General features: G+C 40.1%; 1 protein-coding gene across 2 annotated transcripts in view; it reads left to right on the top strand.

Annotated features, from left to right (window-relative positions):
- The window catches only part of LOC131060851 (uncharacterized), a 201,312-nt gene that overhangs the window by 129,350 nt on the left and 45,895 nt on the right, over window positions 1-26,067 (top strand). For both annotated transcript variants that reach the window (XM_057994274.2, XM_057994268.2), the window contains exon 6: window positions 20,067-20,145. In XM_057994274.2, coding sequence (XP_057850257.1) covers window positions 20,067-20,145 — 79 coding nt within the window. The remainder of the gene's footprint in view (window positions 1-20,066; window positions 20,146-26,067) is intronic.

The following is a 26,067-nucleotide window of genomic DNA, read 5'->3' on the forward strand; positions in this document are numbered from 1 at the left end:
ACTCTCTGCCTGTCCTGAATCGGTGTCACTGGTCGACACCACCACCGGGACCTGCCTTCTTCTCTTCCTGCTGGTCTGACCCTCTCCACCAGCCGTGAGTGCGTTCAACTCTATCCAATAGAAAATAGCTGGCTGTAAGGAATCAATGCAGTCTCGTGGTCGCCACCCTCTCAGATTGGCTGGTACCTGTACTCATACGGAGTCCAAAAACAACCCGATGGCATGGTACAACATGTAAAAAACTTTGTGCTTCAGCATCAGGAAATCGTGGGCTCTATCCGACAACAAACTCGCCCAATCATATACAGTACCTTTCTTCAGGCCCTACATCAGTGCAATCATAGGTACCATTGCATCCGACGCCCTACTTGCGCCAGTTAATCGACTTTGCATCAAATTGAGCAAGCACTGCCAGATGCTAGGTTTCAGTAATGTTTTCTTTAACCCTCTGCCCTGTGGTGTGAGAATCCTTGCCCAGTCGGCTGTCGTCAAGTCATCCCGACACATTTCTTTTAACAGTTGCGTTTTCCGTTCTTGGGACATCTTTGTTGTATTTTTGTCAATCTTTCTCCCTTTATCCGGAATGCCAAAAACCCTCTCGAAATCATCCGGATTGAAAGAAACTATGATATCTGTATGCTGAAACTTAAATGACGACGTACGCAACTCTGGATCATAGGTTTTGATCATAGTGCGCAAGCATGGTTCAAATTCCTTAATAGAAAAGATGGGCATTTGTACTGCGTCATGGACACGTGCTTTGGCAAGGGCTACTTTGACCTCAATGTCAGCTGGGGTTAGGGCCGTTTCCCACCATTGTTTGCACGTACTGCTAGCTAGTCCCTCAAACGTCACAGTGTCCGGCGTGAATTTGTGCGTGCGTGCAACCTGCACCACGGCCTTCCCCCGGCTCGCATCCTGCTGATCACCCATCGAATCCTTTCCGTGTTGTCCTCTTTGAGTTTCCTGTAGCCTCCTTCGCCAATCTAATTTCTTCAACTTTCTAGTTGCCTGCTCCATCAACTGAATTTTGTTTCCTGGGGTATGCGTATAGCCAATTCCGTTATGGTGGTACGGTATGGTGGTATGGCTGCCGTAGTGTGTATGGCGTGGCAGTTTCGACCTCTTTCCCTAATGCAATGGTGTACGGAATATGGACCTGTAGATCAAAACATCGTCAATTCAAAACCCTATGGACTTTTCTCTTTCCCATGGATTAATTAGCCATCTTACGATTCCCCTTTTTTTTCCTGTACCAATGAATCGTACGGTCTTTTTCATACACCAATGATTGTACGGAATTGTCTTTCCTCTTTTCTGGAGTTGCGTTTGTACGAGGCTGTACGGAATTGTTCCGTACGAAAAATGCCTAGGTTCGTGGCCGTACGGATTTGTGTAGTTCGTTTGATGCCTTTGTCCGTATGGGTTTGTACGGAATTACCACGTACTAAAATGTCGTATGAATATGTCTTTGTCTGTACTAATGTATCCGTATTAATATGGTCGTACTAATGTGTAACATTCCGTACTTGGCAATGCTTCTTGTCAATCTGGCAATGATTTCCGTCGATCTGGCAATGATTTCCGTCAATCTGGCAATGATGCTGCCCATCGACCTCGCTGGGGCGTTGCCCCGGACCTCGTTGGGGGCACTGCCCCCAGACCCCGTTGGGGGCACTGCCCCCAGACCCCCAGTTTATTTTTGGGCTACAATACACTTTTGAGTTGGGCGAAGGCATCGGAGAAGTCAATTTTTTTTATTTTTATTTTTTATTTTCGCTTTTCAATTTTGACGGTCTGGGCTTTCCCGTCGTTCCTGGTAAACCTTCAATTTTGAGCCATTGACTGCCTCAGTTATTTCCTTGCCGTCGAGCGTCCACAGTTTAAGGGCTCCGTTCGCGCCGACTTCGCAAACCTGAAATGGACCCAGCCACTTTACCTTGAACTTGCCAGGCTTTATTTCATTGCGTCCGTTAAACTTCAGCACAAGTTGTCCGGGAGTAAACTGCATTCTTCGCAGGTGTTTGTCGTGCCACGTTTTTTCGCCTCTGTTGTGCCGTCTCTGTTGCCCACTGAGCCATCATTCGTCGCTCATCCAATTTGTTCAAGGCGTACAACCGCTCTCGGAGACTCTCCATGTCGCCTAGTCTGTTGTCAATGGCGATCCGAAGACTCGACACCATGAATTCCATTGGCACCATCGCCTCCTGCCTGAACATTAATTGGAAGGGGGTCTGTCATGTGGTGACCTTATACGTCGTCCGGTACGCCCACAGTACCGACGGTAAGCGTTCCTCCCAATCTTCCTTCTCCACTCCTCAAGACCTGTAAATCACAGAGATGATTATTTTGTTTGTCGCCTCGGCTTGCCCGTTTGCCCGAGGATAGTAGGGGCTTGATAAGGAGTGGAATATCTTGAACTCCGTCGTGAGTAATCGGATTATGTGATTGACAAAATGTCCTCCCCGATCACTTGTCAATTGGATTGGAATCTCGTACCGTGTAATGATTTGCTCGTAGATAAACCTTGCCGTACTGACGGCCGAATTGTCTGGCAGAGCCCGTGCCTCGACCCACATGGTCAAGTATTTTGTGGCCACCACGATGTATTTGCACCGTCAGGATCGACTTGCCTTCAAAGGTTCGATGAAATCCAACCCCCATCGTTCAAACAGTTTCTGGGCATTGGACGGGTTGAGGGGCATAAAATCCCTCTTCAACGGCCTCCCTGCTTGTTGGCACGTGTCACAACTCGTCACCCACTCCCGGGCGTCATTGTGCAGTGTTGGCCACCATAGCCTTGCCAATAGAACTTTCCTGGCCGTGGTGTCGGGTCCCATGTGCCCTCCTGTCAGGCCTTCATGTGCTTCCTGTAAAAGACCTTGATTTTCTTCCTCTAGGACACATCGCCATAGGACCTGGTCAGGTCCCATTTTATACAAAAGGCCATTAATGAGTTGAAACGTCCTACTCCTTAGTACGAGCTTCCTTCGCTCCCCTGGTGGGATCTCTCTAGGGAATTGTGATGTCGACAGATATTCCCCGATGCTTGTGTACCAGGCAAGAAGGACGGCAATGCAGAATAAGTGGACGTCCGGGAAGTCTTCATTTACTACTTCCGCCGGTTCCCCTGACTTGATTCTAGATAGTCGGTTGGCTATCACATGGCTTTTCCCAGGTTGTACAATAATGTTAAATGTAAACTCCTGCAGTGGCAATAGCCATCGACTGATTTGCCCTTGAATGATTGGCTTATTCACCAGGACATTAACGCCTGGTGGTCCACATAGAATGTGAATGGCGTGGCCAGTAAGTAATGTCTAAACTTTTGGACAGAGTACACCATCCCCAGGGCTTCCCTCTTTGTCGTACTATAGTTTTTTTCCGCTTTTGATAGGAGTTTGCTCGCAAAGTATACCGAGTGATCTAGCCCGTGATCGCCAACCTGCGCCAATGTGGCCCCTATGGCAAAATTTGATGCGTCGACGTGTACATGGAACTCTTTGTCCCAATTTGGATATGTCAGGATTGGCGCACCTACCAACCGTGACTTCAGATCTTGGAAGGCCTCTTCCTGAGCCGTCCCCCATGCATACCATTCACCTCTCCTCGTCAGCTTGTCCAGAGGGAAGGATACTTGAGCAAAATTTTTGATAAACCGCCTGTAATACCCTATGTCCTTGGAAGGATTTGACTCCCGTGACATCTGCCGGTGCCTCCATTTCTTGCCTTACACACTATGTGTCCTAACAGCTTCCCTTGAGGCACCATGAATTTGCATTTTTTGGGATTGAGTGCTAGGCGGGCTCGCCTGCATCTCTCCATGCATTCACCAAGTGTGGCCAGATGTGCATCTTGGTTACTGTAGATGGACCAGTCGTCAGGAACGCCTTGAAGTTCCCTACTGACATCTTGTCAAATATGTGAAGGATTATCCGTTGGAATGTCGCTGGCGCGTTGCATAACCTGAACGACATTCGGTTATACGCGTACACGCCATCTTCCACTATGAAGGTCGTTTTTAATTTGTCCTCTTCGGCAATGGATATCTGGTTATACCCAGAAAATTCATCCATAAATGAATAAATTTCATGACCGGCCACTTCCTCCAAGATGCTATCCGTAAATGGTATTGGAAACGGGTCCTTTATGGTGACCGCGTTAAGGCATCTGAAATAAACGCAGATTTGGATCTGGTTTGCCTCCTTTTTAAGGGATATCACTATGGGCGATACCCACTCGCTGGTTTGCACTTTAAAAATAATCCCGGCTTCGAGCATACGCTCGATTTCATCATTCACTCTCGCAGCATAGTTTTTATTCATTCTGTACAGCCTCTTCTGTATAGGTACGACCCTAGGTACGAGTGAAATTTGGTGTACGCACAGTTCTGGCGGCACCCCTTTGAGGTCCTTGTACGTCCATGAATATTTTAAACGTGACGGTTTTCAGGACTGTATTCCAGTCGTCGCCAACCAGGATGCTCCTTGGCTCTGCTTCCGTGCCGAGGTTTGTAGGTTTTACAGACTCTTCTTACTGGATTGGTTTCGTCATGTCAAACCTATGTGCTGGTGTCTCGTTGACAGGAGCATCCCCTTCCATGTATTCCCCGTATGTTGGCGGAAATTCATTTTCGTCCGGCTCCTCGTCAACCACCAACATGTTGCACCCATACAGCAGCTTGTAGTCTTCCATTTGCTAGTGGAAGAGCCCATTAAGGGAATCGGTCTCATCTTCCGAACATCCTTGGATTCCCAGGATGCCTTCCTCATCCGGTTCCCTTTTGTACTTTCCTTCGTCAACTCCGCCCTCGCCGTCCAATTCTGATTCTGAACCAAGTTCTTCACTCACGAGTTGTGTTTTCAGGTCGATAATAAATTTTCGCTTGACTTTCTCCATGGACAACGTGTTATGCTTCCAGTTGTGATTCGCTCTGGCCGCCACCAATCACCCTCTGCCAAGAATGGCGTCGTATCCTTTCTTGGCGAGCGGAATCACCACGAAGTCGAGGACAAATGGTTGTGTCCCAATGGTCACTTGTTGCGCCATGAGCGTTCCAAGAGGTTTGATACCATGTTGATCCGCTCCCAGTAAGTTGAAGGTTGACGACCATAGTGTTGGCTTGCCAAGCTTCTTCCAGGTTTCTTCCGGAAGCACATTCACTCTTGACCCGCCGTCGACAATGGTGTCAGTCAAAATGGTGTCAAGTATTCCCATTTCTACCACCGCCGGGTGCCGACCATTGTATGGTGTCAGCACCAATGGGTCTGTTGGTGTTTCGCCAGGAACATTCGTATTCTGGGTCACCCAACTCTGTGGGGCTACTTGCACCGTACGTAATTGCGGCATCGTTTCCAGGAGGTCCTTCATCTTCACAGGTACTTCAATCTGCAACATTTGATTATAGATATTTTCCTTAGCCTCAGAGCGTGAAGTACTTGCCGCTTCCTGAGTGTTCCCTTGTGCCAACATTTCCTTCGCCACTTCAGCCTTCGCCTTCAGCGCCTGTTGCTTCTCCGTGCAGGGGTCCGGGTATGTGGCCTTCTTTGCCTGTGATCGTGTGATTGCCAATACCCGTTCCTCCGTCCTGTCAATGTTGAGAAGGTTCACTCCCGACTTTGGGCAAGTTCCATCATTGTGGTCTCCAGGCCCACACCATTTGCATAGTTTTTGTGGAGTTTCTTCTGAGGTGCATTCCTTGGCAAAGTGGCCCCATTGATTGTAGGCTCGGCACTGGATCATTGGTCGTCCCTTCGCATCATATTGGATCCGGCCCCTTTATTGTTATTATTGATCTTCCCCCCTCGTCGGTTGTTCTGGTATCCGCTAGATGATGCATTATTGTTGGCGGTTTGCGAAGTTTCGGCGGCCGGCTGCTCTTGCGTGAAGAGAACTTGTTGGCTCCTGGTTTTCATATTGTATGGACATTCCTTTGTCAAATGTCCGACAATCTGACAAATGTCGCAGAAAGCCTTCTTGGGGCAGGACCCCTTGGTGTGTCCGTCACTCCTACACTCCGTACACCACACGTTGTTTTCTTCAGTCTTACTTGTACTCCCCTTCATGGCTTTGAATTCTTTCAGCATTCGTTCCATGTCCTTTTGGAGCGCGTGCACCTTTTTGCTCGATTCGCCACCGCTGTTGCTTTCCCCGTCAGATTCTTCATCATCGTCGGATGAGTATTTATTACTTTTCTTCTTCTTTGACGTTTTGTGTTCGCTCTTGAGGTCCATCGCCCTATTATAGGCGTCGTCATATGACGTCGGGGGTACAATTTTCATCTTCTTCCGTAGGGAGGATTTCAACCCTTCAACGAACCATCGTTTCTTCAACCCATCTGCGGGTTGGCTTTCCATTTTACCCAATAGTTCTTTCAGCCTTCGGCTGTATGCCTGTACTATCTCCTTGGGACCTTGTTTGGTACTGTATATCTTGGCTACGATTTCATTGTCATCACGGAGCAACCGAAACTCCTCCTTGAATTCCTTCTGTAGATTGGCCCATGTGGCCACTTTTTGCTTGTCAACATCGGAGTGCCAATCTATGGCAACTCCGCGTAACGTGGCTGGGAATTGCTGTACCCACTCATCCTGGTCCGTCACTCCGTTGGCGGACCAAATAGTTTCACATGTACGACAGTGCTGTACGGGGTCCTCCTTGCCGTCCCCTGTGAACTTTGACAATTTTTGTTTACTTGCCATCCCACCGCTGGGTCTCGCTTCTCTGATGCCTTGTGTGCTTGTACCTGGTGATTCGCTGCATCCGCTTCCTGCACCTGAACCTCCACTCGTGGGTCCTCCGGAGAAGGTTGCTGACCCCAAACCGAACAAATTGCCTCCCGTACGGTACCCTTGTGTTCCCTCAGCACCTTCGGCCGTACCGTCACCTTCGGTCATCTCCCTCCGGTTGGTTGTCTCCCTCTGGTTGTCCTCCGAAATAGACAAGTTCTTTAGGAGGTCTTTGGTAAAGTCGATCAGGTTTAGATTTCGCCTTGTTTGTTCCACCAACTCTTCGCGACTTCTTATCCTATGGTGGTATTCTGGCGAACTGTAGAGTTCTCCTTCGGCACCCTCCGTGACTTCTTCTAGGTTCCCTTCGAGCAACCCTACAACAGTGTAGAGAGTGTAATTCTCTCCGTCTATCTCCGCCTCCGCAACCTCTGTGACACCTCCTGGGTTCCCTTCGAGCAACCCCTCGGCCAGTCGTTCGTCGGCAAGCTGCCTTAGCCTACGCCTTCGTTCTATCTGTTGTCTGAGATTCAACGCTCTTTGTGCCACTTCCCATTCGTCACTTTGTATCTTTTTATTTTTGTCTTTATTTAGTATATTGGGCATAAATCACTTCCGTACACAACAAGCACACACCATGTGCACAAAACAATAAACACTTTTATTACTTCATCCCTCGTACATAATGTATGTCACTGACATACTCATTACAATGGGGGTGTTCTTATTTATTCTCGCTGACCGTCAGAGTTCATGTATTGCGCTCCTCTTCTTGGCGCTCCCTAAATTCTCATAGAATTTGCTGCCGTCGGTTCTCTCGGTAGATGTCTTCCCTTCGGTTCTGGAGAGCCAAAAATCCTTGTGCCAAAAGGTTAGGTAGTTGGCTCATCAACCGATTCACAGTGGGGCTTACTCCGAGCGAACTCCACACAGCATCTTTTGGGACATTTTTGGCGGTGGCTTCCCTCCATACGTGTGTTTCGATTGCCGCTTGTAGGATGCAGGAGAAATCCTTCGTGAGTGTCTTTTCCCCCTCGAACAATTCGTCGGGTTCTCTGTCAGGGTCACTCGTTCCTTCTGGTAATGGTTGTCCCATTATCCGTGTGCCATGTAGTACGTCCTTTTCCTGTTGCTCCCAGGTTTTTACTTAGGCAACGACGCCAAATGTTTTTCCCATAGGGTGTCAGGTTATGACATTGCATAAATGACAGAAGTAACAGAATATATGGAACTAACAAGTATTCTATTGATTCATAATAAGCCAGTACATACAATGATAGCAATATGTTCGACTACAATAGCATGTCCAAAGACTAGAAACAGATACAATATAAAGGAGTCTGGTTAGTTACCCGGTGCCAACTATCGACAACTGACGGGTTAATTGCCGACGCTAACACAACTTACTTTAATGCTTAATTAACCGACAATAGAGGTTGCTTATGAATGCAACTGAAGAGGCATAGTTAGTAGTGGAAGAATAGAAGAATGGCACAAGGTTGGACTAATTCTTTCAAATGGGTGTACGGACGAAAAGAACTACACCATTATCAACTTTTTGATAGCTTTAAATGGTGAGTTATTTTTTTTTGAAATTAATGGATGCCTCTTATAGAGTAAAAAATGTAGAAACATTGAGTTTAATGCTGGAGGAAGTTGTTATGTAGGTGGGCATAAAAAATGATGTTCTATCATAAGTGAAGATGTAGTAGGATATGTGGTGGCTGGGAGATTGCTCGAGCAGAGGCACGAGACACTCTTTTGGACCCCTTGTGCAACACATTGCGTTGACGTTATTTTGGAGGACATAGTCAAACTTGATTGGGTGAGACCGGATGTGGATAATGCAAGGAATATAACAAAATTTATTTACACTCACCCTTGGGTTTTTAATTTAATGAGAGATCTGTGAAAGAGTTGGTGCCATTAGGTGTCACAAGTTTCGCAACAATTTTCCTAACATTGCCAAGTATTAGTAGTTTGTTGTGAAGCAGATATTTGTGATTCAAGCAAGGCTAGAATCATCTTATTTGAACAAGCTTACAGGAGAGAGGGTTGCAAGGACACTTTTTGATAATATTTTTGCACAAAGAGCTACAAAGATCATGAAGGTAACCTCAAAACTTATATTAAATTCAAATTGAATATTTTATTTTTTTATATTAATCTTTCATTATAAATTTGTAGCTTCAATCTTTGTGTATTTATAAATTGTAGGTGCCAGAGCGCTTGGTTAGGGTTCTCTCTTTGGTAGATGGGGATTAAAATCGAATGGGGTATGCTTATGAGGCCATAGATAGGGCCAAATATGAAACTTTGGCAAGGTGGATAGCCTTAAGTTTGATCCCATTTGGGAGATCATTGATCAAAGGTGGAACAATCAACTTCACGAACCCATCCATGTAGTAGGGTACTTCCTCAACCCTAGATTTTACCATTCAGATAGCTTCTCAGATCCTAATGGAGAGGTTATGGAGGGCCTCATGACATACATTTAGAGGATGATACTATAGGTTGAGGTAGAGATCTCATTCGCAAGAATTGCACAATTATAGGACTAGTAGGGGTAAGCTCTTTTCTTTGGAACTAGCTATTCAAGGAAGACCTGCTCAGTCGCTACGTAACAAAAATTGGAGTCTTTGCGTCACATGCATTTTACAAGTAACAAATTTCAAATTATTGATAATTTGATGAAATATGGTTTGCTTATGAACTCTTTAATATTTTTTTTTGCAGATTCTTGGTGGATAGATTGGGGTGCAACCCCAGATATTCAAGGTTAGCGCTCCACAATTTGTGCCAACCTTGTAGTGCATCTAGTTGCTAGTGCAATCGGAGTTTGTTTGAGGCCATCCACATGAAGAAGAGGAAAAAATTAACTCAAAAATGCCTCAATGACCTTGTCTTTGTGCAATACAATTTTTAGTTTCACACAAGAAGGGTTGAGGACAAATTAAAGGAGCTCATTATTATTGGATAAGCAGCAACCGTTGTTTACTTAGAAGATTGGATTCTTGATTTTGAGATGCAAGCAATCGAGGATGTGGATGCAACAAGAGCTATAGGATTGGACGACATTGATGAGGAAGAGGAGTCATTGGCATCCACTAGCATGATGGAGGTCAAGGTAGGGCACAAGCACAACCTTCTATGCCTAGCAAGGAGCCAGGAAATATTCTAAGGATTAAAACCTCAACCTCTCCCCAAGTTTTCACTAGATGAGAGAAGAGGAGGATGTCAAATATTGTATTTTGTGATATGTAATTTATGAATTATGATTATGATTTTCAAAGGCAATCATCATAAATTCATAATAGTTGTCAGCCATCTATTGTATAAAGCTTTAACCATTTGGATTTTGCATCAACATGTGCTTTTGTACTCAATTTGTAGTCAATTTAATCAAATTCAATAGAAAACACTTTTGTACTCATTTATGGACTCATTGGATGCACGTTGTCATCGAATTTTACAAAAAAATAAGTGTTTTTAAAGAAATTTAAGCAATTTAAAATTATTTAATTAATTTAAAGAGGAAAAATTAGTAAAATTAGTGCTCGCATGCATGGTACAATTTTAGGTGTCTACATTAAGCTGCTGAATTTTTTGCCCCATTTTTGCCTAGTTTTTGCTGAGTCACATATTTTGGGTCTCCCGAATTTGTGGCGAGTCAATGTGTACCAACTATGGTTTGCACACTGTGCCATTTACTTTTGTAATGTATTTGGATAGATTGGTTAACATGGTTTACTCTCTTTGATCACATAATCTTAAGTGTTTTCAATCCCAGCTTATCAGTCATCTGTAATAGCGGTAGTTGCTCCCCAACAAAATTAATAATTAATTATCCCAAAAAGAAATGTTCTTAAGTAAACCTTCCAAAAACTGCAGAAAAAAAATGAGAAAGAAAGATACTTAAAGCAAATCTAATCTAAACAACTAAAAGAAATAAAGCATCCTAAATCATGCTCTCAGCTCTTGCATAAATTGTCACTACCAGATGTGGCTATTTCTAAAAATAGCAATTTGCACATGAGCATCCTTTGAGATTCTGAAAATACTTTTTGCATTACAACCTTGATGGATCCTCTGATGAACTGAAAACCTCAATATTGCATGAGACTGTTGAAACCTTAATCATATTTGATGAAGTTGGAAATCCTCCCCAAAACACCCTGACTCAAAATATGGCTGAACTGGCAACAAGAGGTGGAGACAAGTTTAGCCATGAGCATTAGCTGTAACAAAACTTAGGAAATGAAGCCCAAATCCTAGGATCTCACTTTTACAGTTGTATGTAAAATAAAAGAACCAAGTCTAACCAGCTGACTCAGGAACAGCAAACTCTGGGCCCTAAAACTTATCAAATGTCACAAAATCTGTACTGATCATGCCCTTCAAACTTCCGGTATTTGCTTGGAAATGCAAATATGGTGAATGTTTCTAAGCTGCCACCATGCTCTCATGAAGGATTGCTGTTATAGGCAACCAGAACATTGTTTTTGCTGTTGATATAGGAGATTGAATCATTATCACGGCCAAATTAATGAAAGCTCAGGACAGCAGCAGCACTTCCACTGTTTGATCATGCTTGAAATACTCTGCACAACAGCAAATCATTTAATGACAGTTCTAATTCTGCCAAATTCTCCATGGGTGACCGGCAACAGCACCAAAAGCCAAGCCAAATCGTGCTGGCAAACCCCAAGGGTGAATTGCATTGAGTAGTATGGTGAATGATCTTGCATATATAGGAATAAACTTGGGCTTTCAGCTTTAAAACTGTTATTTGCTGTCACAACAGTTGACTTGACAATACGTGCCACCTTTTTTTCAAACATGGTTGACTGCTTTAATGTGGTGCGATATATCACAGCCTTCATTTGGCAGCAGTCTGGTAGGTGTGTTTGTATAGGTTATTTACTAGCGTGCATTTTTGATGACTTAGACACGGCAAGAGTGGTCTAGGCACATGCTTGAGTTGTCTGAAGTCTTAACTATGTATGCATTCCTTGTTTTCTCCATGGCAGTAGGATGATAGAGACATGCTTTAGGCTTCTTGGTTAGGTTTAAGTGTTTGAATAGGTGCACCCAAGTATAGATTGAATGTCGTGATGGCTTTGTCATGCATAGCATGCATGCCATAAAGGTCTTTGCAAGGAAAAATATAGCCAAAGGTGTGCCTTAAAAGAGCTGTATCTGTTTTTCTATTTCTTTGGTGTGTGAGATGGGGTGAGTAAGATGTGCCACCACCAAAATGGCATCTGCTGTTTCTGTATGCTGCTTGTCTTTGAAAATCTGCCCTCAAAACTGCTGTTCATTCTGCATTCTGCTTGGCTGCTGACAAGGGTGGATGTATGTAAGAAAGACAATGATTTACCCTGACTACATTGCATTTTTGTGCAGAATTTTAATCAGGTGGGTCCCAAATCAACCCCAATGGGCTAGGTAGACTCTAATCTTGAAGAGTTTGTTTTTTCCTTTGAAAAATTTCAGGGGTTTAACATATTGTAAAAATCAGAAGATCCTAAGGGTACTGTAATTTTGTATGAAGAATTGTCTAGTCACATAAATGATGATGTCTGCTGAGAAGATTAATGAGAAAGCTTTAAATTGTTTTAAGGATGAGCAAGAAGAGTAGGACATTTGGACTTTGCAGTTTGATGGAAGTTGTTCAATTGTGTGTTTAGGTGCCAACCTTTATCTATCTCACCAAAAGGTAAGTTATATCCTTTTGCTTACTGTGTGCAATTTATTGTAGTTAAAACAGTGCAAAATATGATGCATTGATGTTGGGTCTCAAGAATGCTCATGTATAAATATCAAGTTGCTGAGGGTAGAGGGATGAGTTGAATGGATATTAAACAAGATATAGGAACCTTTATAGGTGAAGACAACTTCAGACATTACAGAAAGCAGGTATGGGATGCCATCGAGATGTTTGAGGCTTTTTCTATAGAGCATATCCCATGGGAGGAGAACAATGGAGCCAAAGCTCTTGCTGTTTCTGCTTCTCTTTTTGTGCCACATTCTGAATTCTGTCAATGTGATTTCACTATAGAAATGATTTATTGACCAATGATACTATATAATTCAGAAAAGTGGCAAGTTTTTAATGATGATCAGATGTATGGTTATCAGATTTGGCTGGATCTGATCCAAATCAGTTTGGACCCAAATTTATTGACTGGCTGGAATTGTTTTATTTGGACTGTATTTTCCTTTCCTATAGAAATTTTATCCATTTTTTAATTAAAATTCTGAATTTCCATTTTTTTTGGCCTGCTGAAATAAACCGAAAATTTGATCCTAGTAAGTATAAGCAACGCATCATTAATTTTCTGGAAAAATCAGATTCATTGAGTGGTTTATTTTTTGAGGGTAGTTCTTTTGCCTATAAGGAATCTTCGATGCAAGTACCAAAAATGAGCAATGTTGGAATAAACACTGAATCAAGAGTCATTCAGCTGAAAGGAAACAAAGTTCATAAAGGCTTAGTGTGTTTGGGAAGCATCTTTGGTGGGCATGACAGGTACATCAATACAGGGAATGAGGCGCTGTATGCTATGCTTAGTAGAAGTGTGGTCTACTCGTCACATAGAGCACATGTTACTTATGGTTTTTGAGTGATCACCCAAATGATGGTTCAATCCCTCCTTGATGATAGTCCATGCGATGGAACACCTCCAATGGTAAGAATATGCATTTAGTTGTATGAGAAGGAAAATTTAGTCTAGATGCATCTGCTCTTCCCTTCCTTGAATTGTAGAATGATTGTAGTCAAGATGTTGCTGGACTTGTATTATTCCCCTTTGACATAAGGCTTAGCAGATAGACAACCTTTGCAATAGTGATTTAGAATTTATGAGCAAATTTGTAATCACTACCCACAATTCCCCTGGCATATGACCATTCTGAATGATTTTATATTTGTTGTGCAAATGCAGTCATATGTGGTATTTGTGTTGTCTTAAATGACTATTAGGGATGGAGATCTGCTGGTGTGATTGTTGTTCATGGACGATTAGGTTATAATGAGTGCAGCTTTTGTTGCATCGAGTTAAACTACTAAAAACAAATGCCTTGACCCAGCAATCCTAAATGAGTCCTGTCATGCACAGTAGAGAATGCAAGACTCAACAACTGGTACAGATATTTCTCCCTGGTGCAGGAGCACCTTGTTAGCTTGATGCCTCTTGAAGGCTTTTTTCTTTGTGTTTTGTGTTCGGTTCTTTGTTTTGTGTCTTTGATGATCTAATAAGGTCCTAAAGACCATTTGTAAACACTTCAAACCATTTAAGGTCCTAGTTGGGTCAAAGATAGTCAAACCACTCAAAATGTGTCCAAAGTGAGTGGAAGTGATGTAATTAGTCTCATATGGTCTATTTTGACATGTATTGTGGGTTGACACCAAGATTTGGGTCAGTTTGGTTAGTAGAGCAAAAAGATTGTAATAGTTGCATTGAAAACTTTTGCAACTTTCTAATGCAACATTTGAGTCCCAACGGTCATCCATTCAAAAATCAGTTGGGGACCGTTGGGAAAGGTCTGAATGGTGTTTAAATAGCCTCTTTTGGGTAGAGGCAAGGTTGTTGATGTTGGATGTACCGAAGAGAAGGAGAAATCAATAAAACTTGAAGCTTATTCTCTGCAATCTTCTGTGACAGTGCTGCAAAAAAGATCAGTACTTTTTTGTACGGTCGAATGATGACTTGAAACCAATTGCATCTGGAAGCTTTGTGAAACACCTTTCCATTGATACCAAGTTTGTAAGATTTCATTGAGTATTAAGCATTTTGTGAGCATTTTTCTAAAAACTGTTCTGAAACCCTAGTTTCAAGGGTTTACCAAAGAAATCTAGAAATCTCGCCATTCCACTGTGTTCAGATTACCAAAATTGGTGGAATGCTAGAGTTAGGAGTCCTTCAGAGGGGTTTTCTTCCATATTTTGCAGAGGCAAAGTTTTGAGGCAAGTTTGAAGCCCTGAACGCCTAATATCTCCATGTGTTAGGCCGAGGAAGCATAGGTAAGGTGAAGGGTTTGGAGTATGGTGTCAAAACAATGCAAAGTAGTGCCAAAACCTGTGAAATCCTTGTTTTGGAGTTGAAACCCACACATGTGAACCATTGGTAGAGAAGTGGGACAAGTCTCTAGGGTAGGTGCTTTGAAAAGAGGGCTAATTGGAGGCCTAAAACAGTGACAGTCTTAATTTTGACTCAAATGGTCTGAATCAACCCCAAGTGAGTTTCATATATGTTGTCATACTCCCTAATGGGTATTTGAAAAGGTTTTCGTTTTGCATCTGTCGTCAGTGGTTTGTAAGTTAATGTCCAAAAGCCCCCTGAGTAGGCCTAGTAGGATGTATGAGCTCTTCCAAGGCAAACCATATAAAAAAGCATGTTGGGGTTGTACCACTGCTTATGGAGAATGTTTTTGATGCCTCCAATCATTTTGTAAGCCTGCCCCAAGGGTTCCTAATCATTTTGTGAAGTTGTTTCAAATTTTTTGCAAACTGGGTTAAGGGTTGAGATGCCTAGTGAATGGGTCAGTGAGTTGAAGCAGGAGATATGCTTTGACATCTTGCAACCTGCTTTTGTTTGTTGAGTTGTGACATTTTAACCACCCTTGGGTCCTCTGCATTACTCCCCAAGATGGTGTAGTAGGTGATCAACAGTGAATAGCTCTGGGAACAATAATATGCTTGAGTGTGCTCTAGCACTGACTTAGATTTTTTGAATAAGAACTCAATTTAGCGCAGCTGCAATCCTTGTGTAGAATTGCCAAGCAAGGGGTTTCGTCCTGCAATGCAAGAACACTTGAAGTCAAATTGAACAATGTGAATATGAAAATGGGTGCTCCAAATGAGTGATTGAAACATGTAGTTATACTTTTCTTGTTGAGGACTATTGGGCCCGATTTTTGCGCCATAATCTGAATTTGCTTTTATTCTATTATATATATTTATTACTTTATATTATATAATATTAGTGTTATAAAACAGTACTTTTAAAATAAGTCAATAGTAGCAATCATTGGAGAGAGAAAGGGGACATGACTTGTTCTTACATAGAGATAACTTTTGCTTAAGCTTTGCCTTGTCATCAATTTTGGATGCATTGTGAAATGCTTGTTAGGAATTCCATTTTAGAATGAATTGAAGAAAATAATCCATTGATGTATTTGAGTATTCTAAGTGGCTCAAAAACATTGTCATGCAAACGTGAAGAGAATTCAAGGTACTTGATATATTCTTCCCTAGATTGCTCCTTTTATTGGTGCAATTGCTAGAATTTCATGTATTCATCCTCAGTTTTCGAAGGGATAAAATTTCTCTTGCATAGTGCTAATAAAGGCTTCCCATGTGAACATGGTGATTCTTCTTATGCAGTGTGCTTAGTACTTTCCCACTAGTTTGAGACTGAATTTACATTTTTAGTGGTACAAAGAAAATATTCTCAATGTCAATGAAGTTGTTGATGGAGAAGTAGGCTTTGAGCTATTGAATCTAGACATCTAGCTATGAGGGGTCGGCTTTGCCTTTGAATGGAGGAATATCCAGATTAATTCAAAATAAAAGAGGATTGAATTTGTGATGCTATGTGAGCTATGTAACAGTGATCCAAGGAAAATTATGAAATCTTAGAATTGTTTAAAGACTTCTTGGCATTGCATTTCCAAGGTAGTGTTGAGCATTCATTAAATGCTTGCTAAGACCTTTGGAGTTAGCCATTTTTCTTCAATGTTTATATGAGCTTTCATGAATTGAACTAGGTGTGTTGAGTTCCCTTAGTTGTTGTGAAGTGTGTGCATTGGCATAAAATAGTACCTTTAGCTGTAATATAGATGATTTAATTCCCAAGGTGAGTTGGGAGATGATCCTACAAATTTGCTAGCAATGCACAAGAATATAATGTATTAACGAGAGTAGATATGCACATCAAATATGGTGTCCCTAACACAAATTTTGAACTCAAACTTGCAAGATTTTTGAATTTTTGGGTTACAGGTATTTCGTCAAACACTTTGCATACAACAAGATATGAATATTTTTTGATTGTAGTCACTTAGAACAGCTATTGTGATAATTTTAAATCATATGTTCATTATCAAATATTGCCAATGTTCATATATTTCACAAAGTCATATTTTCAAACTGTTGGCAATTTTTCTTCAGTACTTGAAACAATTAAAATATGCTATATAAATTGCTGTTCCATAAATCAGAACTACAAATATATGAAATACTTATACTTCCAACCTCCAAAACGAAGCCTGGTACTCTTGGAATTGAGCATTGCTGATATAGACCAATAGATGGCTGTGAGAAGATTGCTTATCTTCAAAATGGCATTATAATAGGTAGAGATCCTTTTCCAATTAAGACAGCCAGCCTTTTAATAGATAGAAACCTCCATAAAGAGTGTGCCAAACCTCCATACATTATCCATGACTCCAAGATAGCTGCCAAACACTCTACAAAGGTTGCTGCGGCTTGAGGGAAGAGCTGCGGATTTCCCTTAAGTCCAAACAATTCACCTTTTAACACAAAATACATTCCAAGATGCAATGCGCCTCACCTGGAGAGGTGCGCCTTTAACATCAACCAAGAATATTAAGGAATGCAAAACTAATATATACATTGAAGGGCTGCGTCTGCTCATATGAAATTTCCTGACCATTTTTCCGACCCAAAATTGCCAACATAAAACCAGATAGAGATGTCTTTTAGTTCACTTAATAATCATGTATATATGATAGAGATCACTCCTTGGTGAGTCCTTTAATTTCATATGATAAAACATTGTGGATGGACCATATCACTACTATGAAGCTAATTGGTTCTTCACCTTCATAATCATGTACAATATTGAGTCAGTGTTTCCTATCACTCTAGAGCTTTAAGCATTATAGTTGGTGTTAGTAGTGGGGAAGCCAATTCAAGTATCTACTTGAAAAGAGATTCATCCATTTGACAAGGCTTTAGAGGACAAAGTAGAGGTTGTGGATAGAATCATTGAACAGCAAGAGAGGGTACAGAAGAGTTTGGTAGAAAGCCTCATCATAGGGATTTTAGTGTCAATGATCTTCTTCTTTGGGTTAAGTGTCATGAGCCAAAGGGAATCTGGCATTTTTGTTGAGACATCATGTACTATATATTCCATTTTGATGGTATGCATCCTCCATTGCTTAGTAGTGGGCAATACTTGAAGCTGTTCATTCCTTAAGGTTTGAAGGGGTTTTCCCCTTGTACATAGTCATGGCATGCCAAATGTAGCACTGGGCTTTGGTTATGTTGTAATGTGTTCCCATTTCATGATGTGTTTTGTGTTTGTTTTATCATTCTTTAGATACGATAACCTTCCTCTATGCCTAATTTATTAGGCATCTATCTGCTCAACAAATTAGAGATTTTGGAGGTTATACAAGGACCCAAGTTTGCATTGTAGTTGCAAAGCTAAGCCATTCATTCTACCCATATGATTTTTTTCTAATTGAATCACGTTTCAAGTCAAAACCTTCACATTTCTAATTTTGTGAGGCATAGTTGAATCCTTACCTCCTATGATTATCAATGTTGCTATTGTCTCTAGTCAATTGCTTTCTAGGGCTAAGGAAATGAGTTTTCTAGTGCATTTGCCAAAGTGATGATTGGAACTAAGACAAGGAGGGAGAGAAAATGTAGAAAATGGATCATCAAGACTCATGGAGCATGTCAATAGAATGGGAAGACACTTGGTGGGTGATAAGTGACAATTTTTGGACATCTAGTGGTGTGAAGCACGCTTCTCCAAAGGATGAACACTTTTTGAGTGTTAATTCATGGATAAGTGTACAGATAGACCAAAGAGTGTGCCTCTCCCTTGAGTATGCAAGTTAAAGTGAAAGTGAACAAGTTGTCCAACCAACATGGAATTCGAACATTGAGTTACAAACTAAACAGTGTACTTTTTCACTAGATGGGCAAAGTCAACATGAAAACATAACAAAATGTGCACAACAATAATTTTTCAAGGAATGACTAAAATAATTGATGAGGCCAAGTGGTCCGAGGAAATATGTGGCACTCCTCATAATGAATAAACAGTGAGATATTCCATTTTTACCAAAATTCCTGAAAAAATCTCCCTTTTCAGGGAGACGTACTTGTTTAAGTATCAATATGAGGGCTGAAATACTGAAACATAAATTATCAAGGATTGCTCAATGATATTGTGTGATAACACCAACCAGAAATTGTTCTTTGTTTTAAGACCTTCTTAACATCCTTAAAAGATTTATTTTTTTCTGAATGTACAATATTTGAATAATGTCTTTGTTTTCATTCTCAGTCATGTTCTGAAATCCTATCTTTTGCAGCAGCTCTTCAGGTATGAACTCCTTAATTTTGTAGGTTATTTAAAAATAGCATTGCAGGGAGACTTTATAAACCCCAGCTATCTTCTCTTTTTTATATATGGAGTAATTATTGAAACTCTCTTTTATTCTAATTCACCATTGTGGAAGTATTTTAGGGAGTGTAACTACCATATACATGGTGACCTGTTCCTAAAGGGTTATAACGACTTTGAGAAACCTTTTAACAACCTTACCACAATCAATACCTAACATAATGACTTATTGCATGTTCATAATCATGGTGGTTGACTAACTTGGTGTTTGATACTCATATATGTGATTTTATACAAACTAAATAATTCATGATAGCCAAAGCATCTTAGTCCAATGTAAACAGTAACTCAATTGCAGCCAGCAAGATTGTAAGTTATGTAGGGGTGTTATTCTGGCAGCAACATAGGTACTCAATTCAGTCACTTTTAGTTGCTTTTCATGCATCTCTCAAGGCTCATTTTGATTCAGCAATATTAACTCAATGGATTTCATATAGGGAGAACCTTGCAATATTTACCTCTTATCTTTTTCTCATGTATCTATCTTGTTGAGAGGTTGTAATTTCTGTTTATTAAAGAATTTGCATTGGGTTGTTACTTGTTATTCAATTGAACAACTTGATTGCTCTTTAGTGTTTGTGGACGTGTAACACATCCTCAAAGTGAAAACCAGAAAAATAGAACAAAGCAGATTTTGTTAATTTCATGATTTTATTTAGGCCTATGGTTCAGGAGATAATGGAATTTCTTCCTAACCATCTTGTGCATTTACAAGTCCATGTAACTAGCCATGAATTTTCATACTAAACTTGAGGCAAAGCTCAATATTTTTATAAAAGATTTCCTGCTTGTTTTGCCAATGGTGTCTTCATGAGTTGGTAAATGTGCCTCTTTTAATGTGACTTTCTTGTGGTAATGGTTTGTTTAACACCATTCATAATTTATGCAGCCTGTTTATATTCAACAAACAATTGAGCCTGGACTGCGAGTGACAGTAGCAATGGGATCTAACAAGAGTTTAGGGACTGGTAAGATAATATTTGAGAATTTTCTGGTAAAAAAGGTGCACATGCATTTTTCTAACATAATCAGTCTGTGGTAAATGGGATCTATCTTCCAAAAAGGGTTACGGTGTTCTAGGTGATTAGGCTAATTTACAAGTAGCTGGTATATTTAAATAATAAGTTTGTGGAAGTAGTTCCATGTTATTATTTATTTTTGGTTTTGTTTGGTTACATGTAGGTTATTTCATTGTTTTGCTGTGCACTAGAAACTGTTGAAGAAATGGGTACAGGTTTAAAGAGTTAGGAAATGTTATTTTGAGCATTTGGGGTAACAAACATATTTCTTAGAGTGTTTTTGATAATTTTTAGAAGCCATTTTCCATGTATTTCTTGTCATTTTTCTGCTCTGAAGATATTTTTTCCAGTGGAACAATTATAATATTGCCTGCCTTAAATGTTACTCAACAACCCTAGCAAAAAAAAAAAAATGAAAAAGAAATGTTCACAATTCAAATGAATGAGAAAGTTTACTATATAAGAAGACTCCAACTTACCAAGAAACTAAAATGGTTATTGGTATAAATACAATATGCTAGGGACCATTGGAAATGAAATTTTGAGGGTAATGACCACCCCTACTTTTTTCTAAATAATCTCAATTGAAAACCAAGCAACAGGTAGTCTCTAATACATCTTCTGATCATCCAAATCTTGAGATGGGCAAGATAAGAGCATACGGTGCTTAGGATCACACTTCTACTCAATTTGCTATTGTAATGAATGACATGCAAATGAGTACGTGCACATTAGGCGTCCATGATGGCTAAAAGCCATGCTTTAATAAGTGGAATGTGTAATGTGCAACACAAGTGTGCAATAGGTAGCTGAGCTGACCACTTCTACGTTTCTTCAATAGAGTGCATGATAAACAAAACGAACGTGCAAGTTATTGGTATGAGTCAAGCCTTGATTCAAACCAAAATGGTAAACGATACCAGGCTTGGCCAGTTATGAAATACACTATGTATTGGTGGTAAACCGTCCAATATTACCGTAATTTCCCCATTTTCAGGTTCTCTTGCTTTGTAGTTGGCTCTGTTCTTCTGAGTTTGTGTTGTCCATATTAGAGTGATTATTTGATGTTACCAGCGAGTTTAGATGGCCTAAAGGACTTAGAGGGCACTTGGGTTATTTTCGACTTCTGGTGTGTTCTCCAAGATTCTTCTTGGAGAGAGCATCTATTTATAGCATGTCAGTCAGTTAGGCTCGATTATCATGATTCCTCGTCGGCATCACTCTTGTGCAGTCAATTTTTGATTCCAATGCATTTCGACTGTTTCCGCAACTCAGGTGCAATTTTGAGTTATATTTAATTAAGTTTACTAAGGTTGCCATTTTAATTAAAATAATTTATCCGACACCTTAGTATAATAGCTCCTTGGAAAGAGAATGGAAAGTTTAAATGTCAGATCTTAAGCCTATGCCTAAATTTGTAATGTCCCTACTAGTTAGAGATCATTATCCTGCAAAACAAATTGTTAGAACAAAACAAAATATATACATAACTAATCTAATTTGCAATTAGAGTTCAATTACTTAATTAATACTAATCTCAATTCTTAAAAAGGATACGAGTGCAGCACCGGGACATGTCCTTAGGCGGTTGTGAAGCTCGCTTTCTTGGAACCCATCTTGGTTCCAAGCCATACCAGGAAACCGAAGGTTAATTCGGTTCCTCTCTTGGATGTAATTTCTTACACCCAAGCCATCCAGGAAATCGAAGGTTAATTTGATTCCTGTCTCGGATGTAATTTCTCACACCCAAGCCATCCAAGAAATCGAAGGTTAATTCGATTCCCGTCTTGGATGTAATTTCTTACACCCAAGCCATACTAAGGAAGACCATCATATATGTTCCATTCCTTGCCTTGGATGATGCATCTCATCATCCAAGTCTACCAGAGAGGACCGGCCAGATCCGTCTCTTCTTGGATGAACTTTGTCAATCGAGCCATAACATATATGCATATAGATTCTCAGTATATACTGCCTACCGGGGATTATCATAACCCCTGCATTAGACTAAGGGAATTTCTTCCCAATAGCCTCCATCATATAGCCACATCATTCATGTTACATTCTATAATTCATTATCATTTTCATTCCATAATCCACATTTACATATTCCTATATTAACATGTATTCGGTAACATATATTCAGAAAATATTCATTAACATATCCTCAGGAAGATCCATTGACATATAAAGAAATATTCATAAACATATATTCAGAACTATTCATTACCATATATTCACAAATATTCATCAACATATTTTCATGACTATTCATTAACGTATATTTACAAATATGCATTAACATATATCTAGAACTATTCATTAACATGTATTAAAATATTCATTACTATATATGTGTGTGTGTGGCACACACGTCCACACACATATATATCCTTTGTGAACCACAGATAACACTTACCTGTTGCAGTTTGCAGTCTGCTGTTGAAGCTCCTAGACCGTAGTCCGCCTGCTATCCTCCGTCTCCCTTCCCGTCGTATCACTTGTAATGTCCCCTACTAAGTCTTGGCTTTGTTTTAACCATAATTAATCCATCTCAACATACTTTGGCTTAAACTAAATTGATTAGGAGACAGAGCTATCTTTAACATGAATCCAATCAGTGATAACAAGGGACATAGGCTTCTTCCTGATATAATCTTAAACATTCTATCTGATTTATATACTAATATTTATTATTAAAATACATATAGTTTTATATATATTTATATACATTATTTATTCTTAGATATTATCATTATATTACTGCAGATGCAGAACTTATAAAACATTATAATAATTATAATTATATTATTATTATTATTATAATTATATTAATATTATTATTATAAATATTATTATTATTATCTAGATTTATATTGCTATTAATTTCTGCATAGGAATGTTATCGGGCTTCAAAGATGGTTGCCAAACCTTGTTGTAGAGAACAATTGATTTCATTGAAGTTATGGTGAATTTGATTTGTTGCTTCAACAACTCGCATGGTCTTTACTTCTCAATTTACTTTCTTGTGGATTAGTTTGAGTGGATGAAATTGGTTGAATGTATTTGTGTAGAGTCCATTTAGTCCATACCACTAGCCTCTTGCTGATTGTAAGTGTGCCCTGTGTGGTCAACTGGAGTGAATTGAGCTTAACTTCGAATCGTTATACATCCATTGCGTATGCATTAACTTGAATGGTGATCAATGTTTGATAGTATTGATTCAAATATCTTTGAAATGTCCTTAGAAGATTGCACTGAGCTTGTGTCAAATTGTTCAAGTTGATGGTGAGACCTCGCTCAGTAGGATTCCGCCTAATCATTTATCCATTTTCTCACATTTTAGGCCTTAGAATAGACTTTCTCAACCCTTCATCTTTTACCATTTTTTCAATTCAAGCTAGTTTAGGAAACAAAGCATCACCATATTGCAACATTAGATGATCAAGTTCCAGCAAATCAAGCATTCAGGCATTCAAATGTATGTCCCCTTGGATTTCAACATAATCACATCAACCAACTGAATTTATCCACACGTAGTGACCCTACATTCATGAACCTTGGAGTCTTCTCAAGTGATCCTTAAGCTAATATTCAGCATTTGAGAGATTTTGTTCAAGAGAGGATAAGATACTTTTAGGTATTTTATTCTGTGTTTGCATGTGCATAAAAAACACATCAACAAAATTGGCGCTAGATGGAGGGCCTAATCACGATGAACGCCTGAACAATTGATACGCAAATTCTATCAATTCGTGTTGAAGGAGTAATTTTAAGGACTTTTTCATCCTTCTCCCATGCTCAACAGAATTAGGAGGGCACGACAGTGAATGCGAACTCTTGAAATAGGTGAATCCAAGGAAGATCAGTGGAGAGTCATCTTCATGCTCAACAGAATTGAAGCACAAGGAAGACATGATTGTGGATACATGAGGGAAGCAGTTGATGCTGGAAGCAGTCACGATCAATATTTATACGAGAGAAGAACATTGGACTTACAAAGAAAAGAAGCAGTTCATGCAGTTGGAACCAGTTGAGCATTCGAGATATTCAAGATCTCTCTTATTCCAAAAATAAAAAAAATAAAAAAAATCCCCCCCATTCCCCCCCCCCCAAAAAAAAGAAGTAAAAAACCAAAAAATCCAAAAAAATCAGAAAATAAAAAAAATAAAAAATAAAAAAAGAAAGATTTCTCAATGGAGCAAACAACAGTTTCATGATGAGCAACAAGTTGATATTCCTCAACTTTTGTGGAGATTGAACGCACAACTTTACCCACGCCGTTTGTCTGAGTTTGCAAGATTAGGGCAATGTAGAATCCACGAGACGAATGAACTTGATGAGATGCATTGCTTCACATACCTATCAAGAATGGAATCAGCAGCACAAGGAAAGATCTTCTTTTGGGATGTACCTAGGCCAGAAGCTGAAGAAAGCAATTTTAGTATCCCAGAGAGAAAAGATCCTCTTTTGAGCTTTTTGTAGATGATCAAGAGTCAGCTTGTTTTGAATAGTGAAAGGCGTTTAGAGAACATATTGCTACCATTGTGGTGTAGGATTCATAATGCACCTCACTCCGAATTTACTTGCTCATTGTGCGAAATCACTATCAACCAAGTCATATATCAGTTTGGAATGCCAGTCTTATCCGAGGAAGAGTGTACTGCGAATAGATCTTGGTGTACACACCTTGCAGCTGAATTTAGAAGAACATATGAACAAGACATTGCTACATCACCAGACAGTGAAGGAAGGCAGTGGCACGTTGATGATATAGTTTCACCTGATGATCAATGTATTGCAGTAAATAGCTCACCATGCCTTGCACCAGAAGAAGAATGCCATGAAACGAAAGTTGAAGAAACAATTGAGGAAGCTCAAGTAGTGATAAGGGGAGATCAAAGTGTTGAGCAAGCAATCAAGGAAGAAGATGACTCATTTAATAATTAATTTTTTTCCTAATGCAAATCGATTTTCCCAAGCAAGTACAAAAGGCAAGTTTTTATCCCACATTGCTTGTGTGGTGAAGTTTCAAGGGGAGAACAAGAATAAAAGGACCCAACCAACATTAAAATATTATTATAAGTGCTGATGGTGATGGCTAAGTGGCTGATTGAAGGCAGATTGAAGGTCCCAACTGGGCAATTTTTGCCCAAGTGTCCATTGGACACCATTTTTGGAAGCTAAGTTGCAGATTTAAAGAGTTTGTTTGCCCAATCAGACCTGGGCGCCACCATTGGAGAGGAGCTACAACATGTTTAATGGCTGATTAAGCCACATACAATGATTTTGGGATATGGCGACATGATTGGAGGGGCTGCAATTTTGTTTGTGAGGCAGATTGCCCTTCATTTTGGGTGTTTTTGTGATTCTCTTGGGCTACATTGTTGCTGGGAGGCTGCCATTACACTCAGATCTGAGTTTGACGCCATTGCTGGAAGTGATTTGGACACCATTGTTGGTTGGAACCTTCATTTCCAGATTTAACTTTTCACTCCCAGCCATCTCACACACAGGCGATTTCATTGGGAAGCCATTTTGGAGTGATTTGGAGACATTTTCTGAGGTACACCATTGTTGTTACAGTCTGAAACTCCATAGTTGCAGCTTCTTCAGATTAATTTTCATTTCCAGCTACCTCCACACTTGGGTGATTTTCATTGTGCATCATTTTGGGTGAGTTTTGGGAGCATTTTCTGGGGCTTCCATTGTTGATCTAAGTCTGAAACTTCACTTTCAGATTTGTCTTCAAACTGAGATATTTTTTACCAACCTTTTGTTCATGCCCAAATTTGACAAAGTTCACTTTGGGAAGGTGAATTCCATCAAATACAAGTGTTTCCTATGACTGTGACAAGTTTAAATGACTGA

The sequence above is a fragment of the Cryptomeria japonica genome, chromosome 5, assembly GCF_030272615.1.
Source record: "Cryptomeria japonica chromosome 5, Sugi_1.0, whole genome shotgun sequence".
Classification (NCBI taxonomy): domain Eukaryota; kingdom Viridiplantae; phylum Streptophyta; class Pinopsida; order Cupressales; family Cupressaceae; genus Cryptomeria; species Cryptomeria japonica.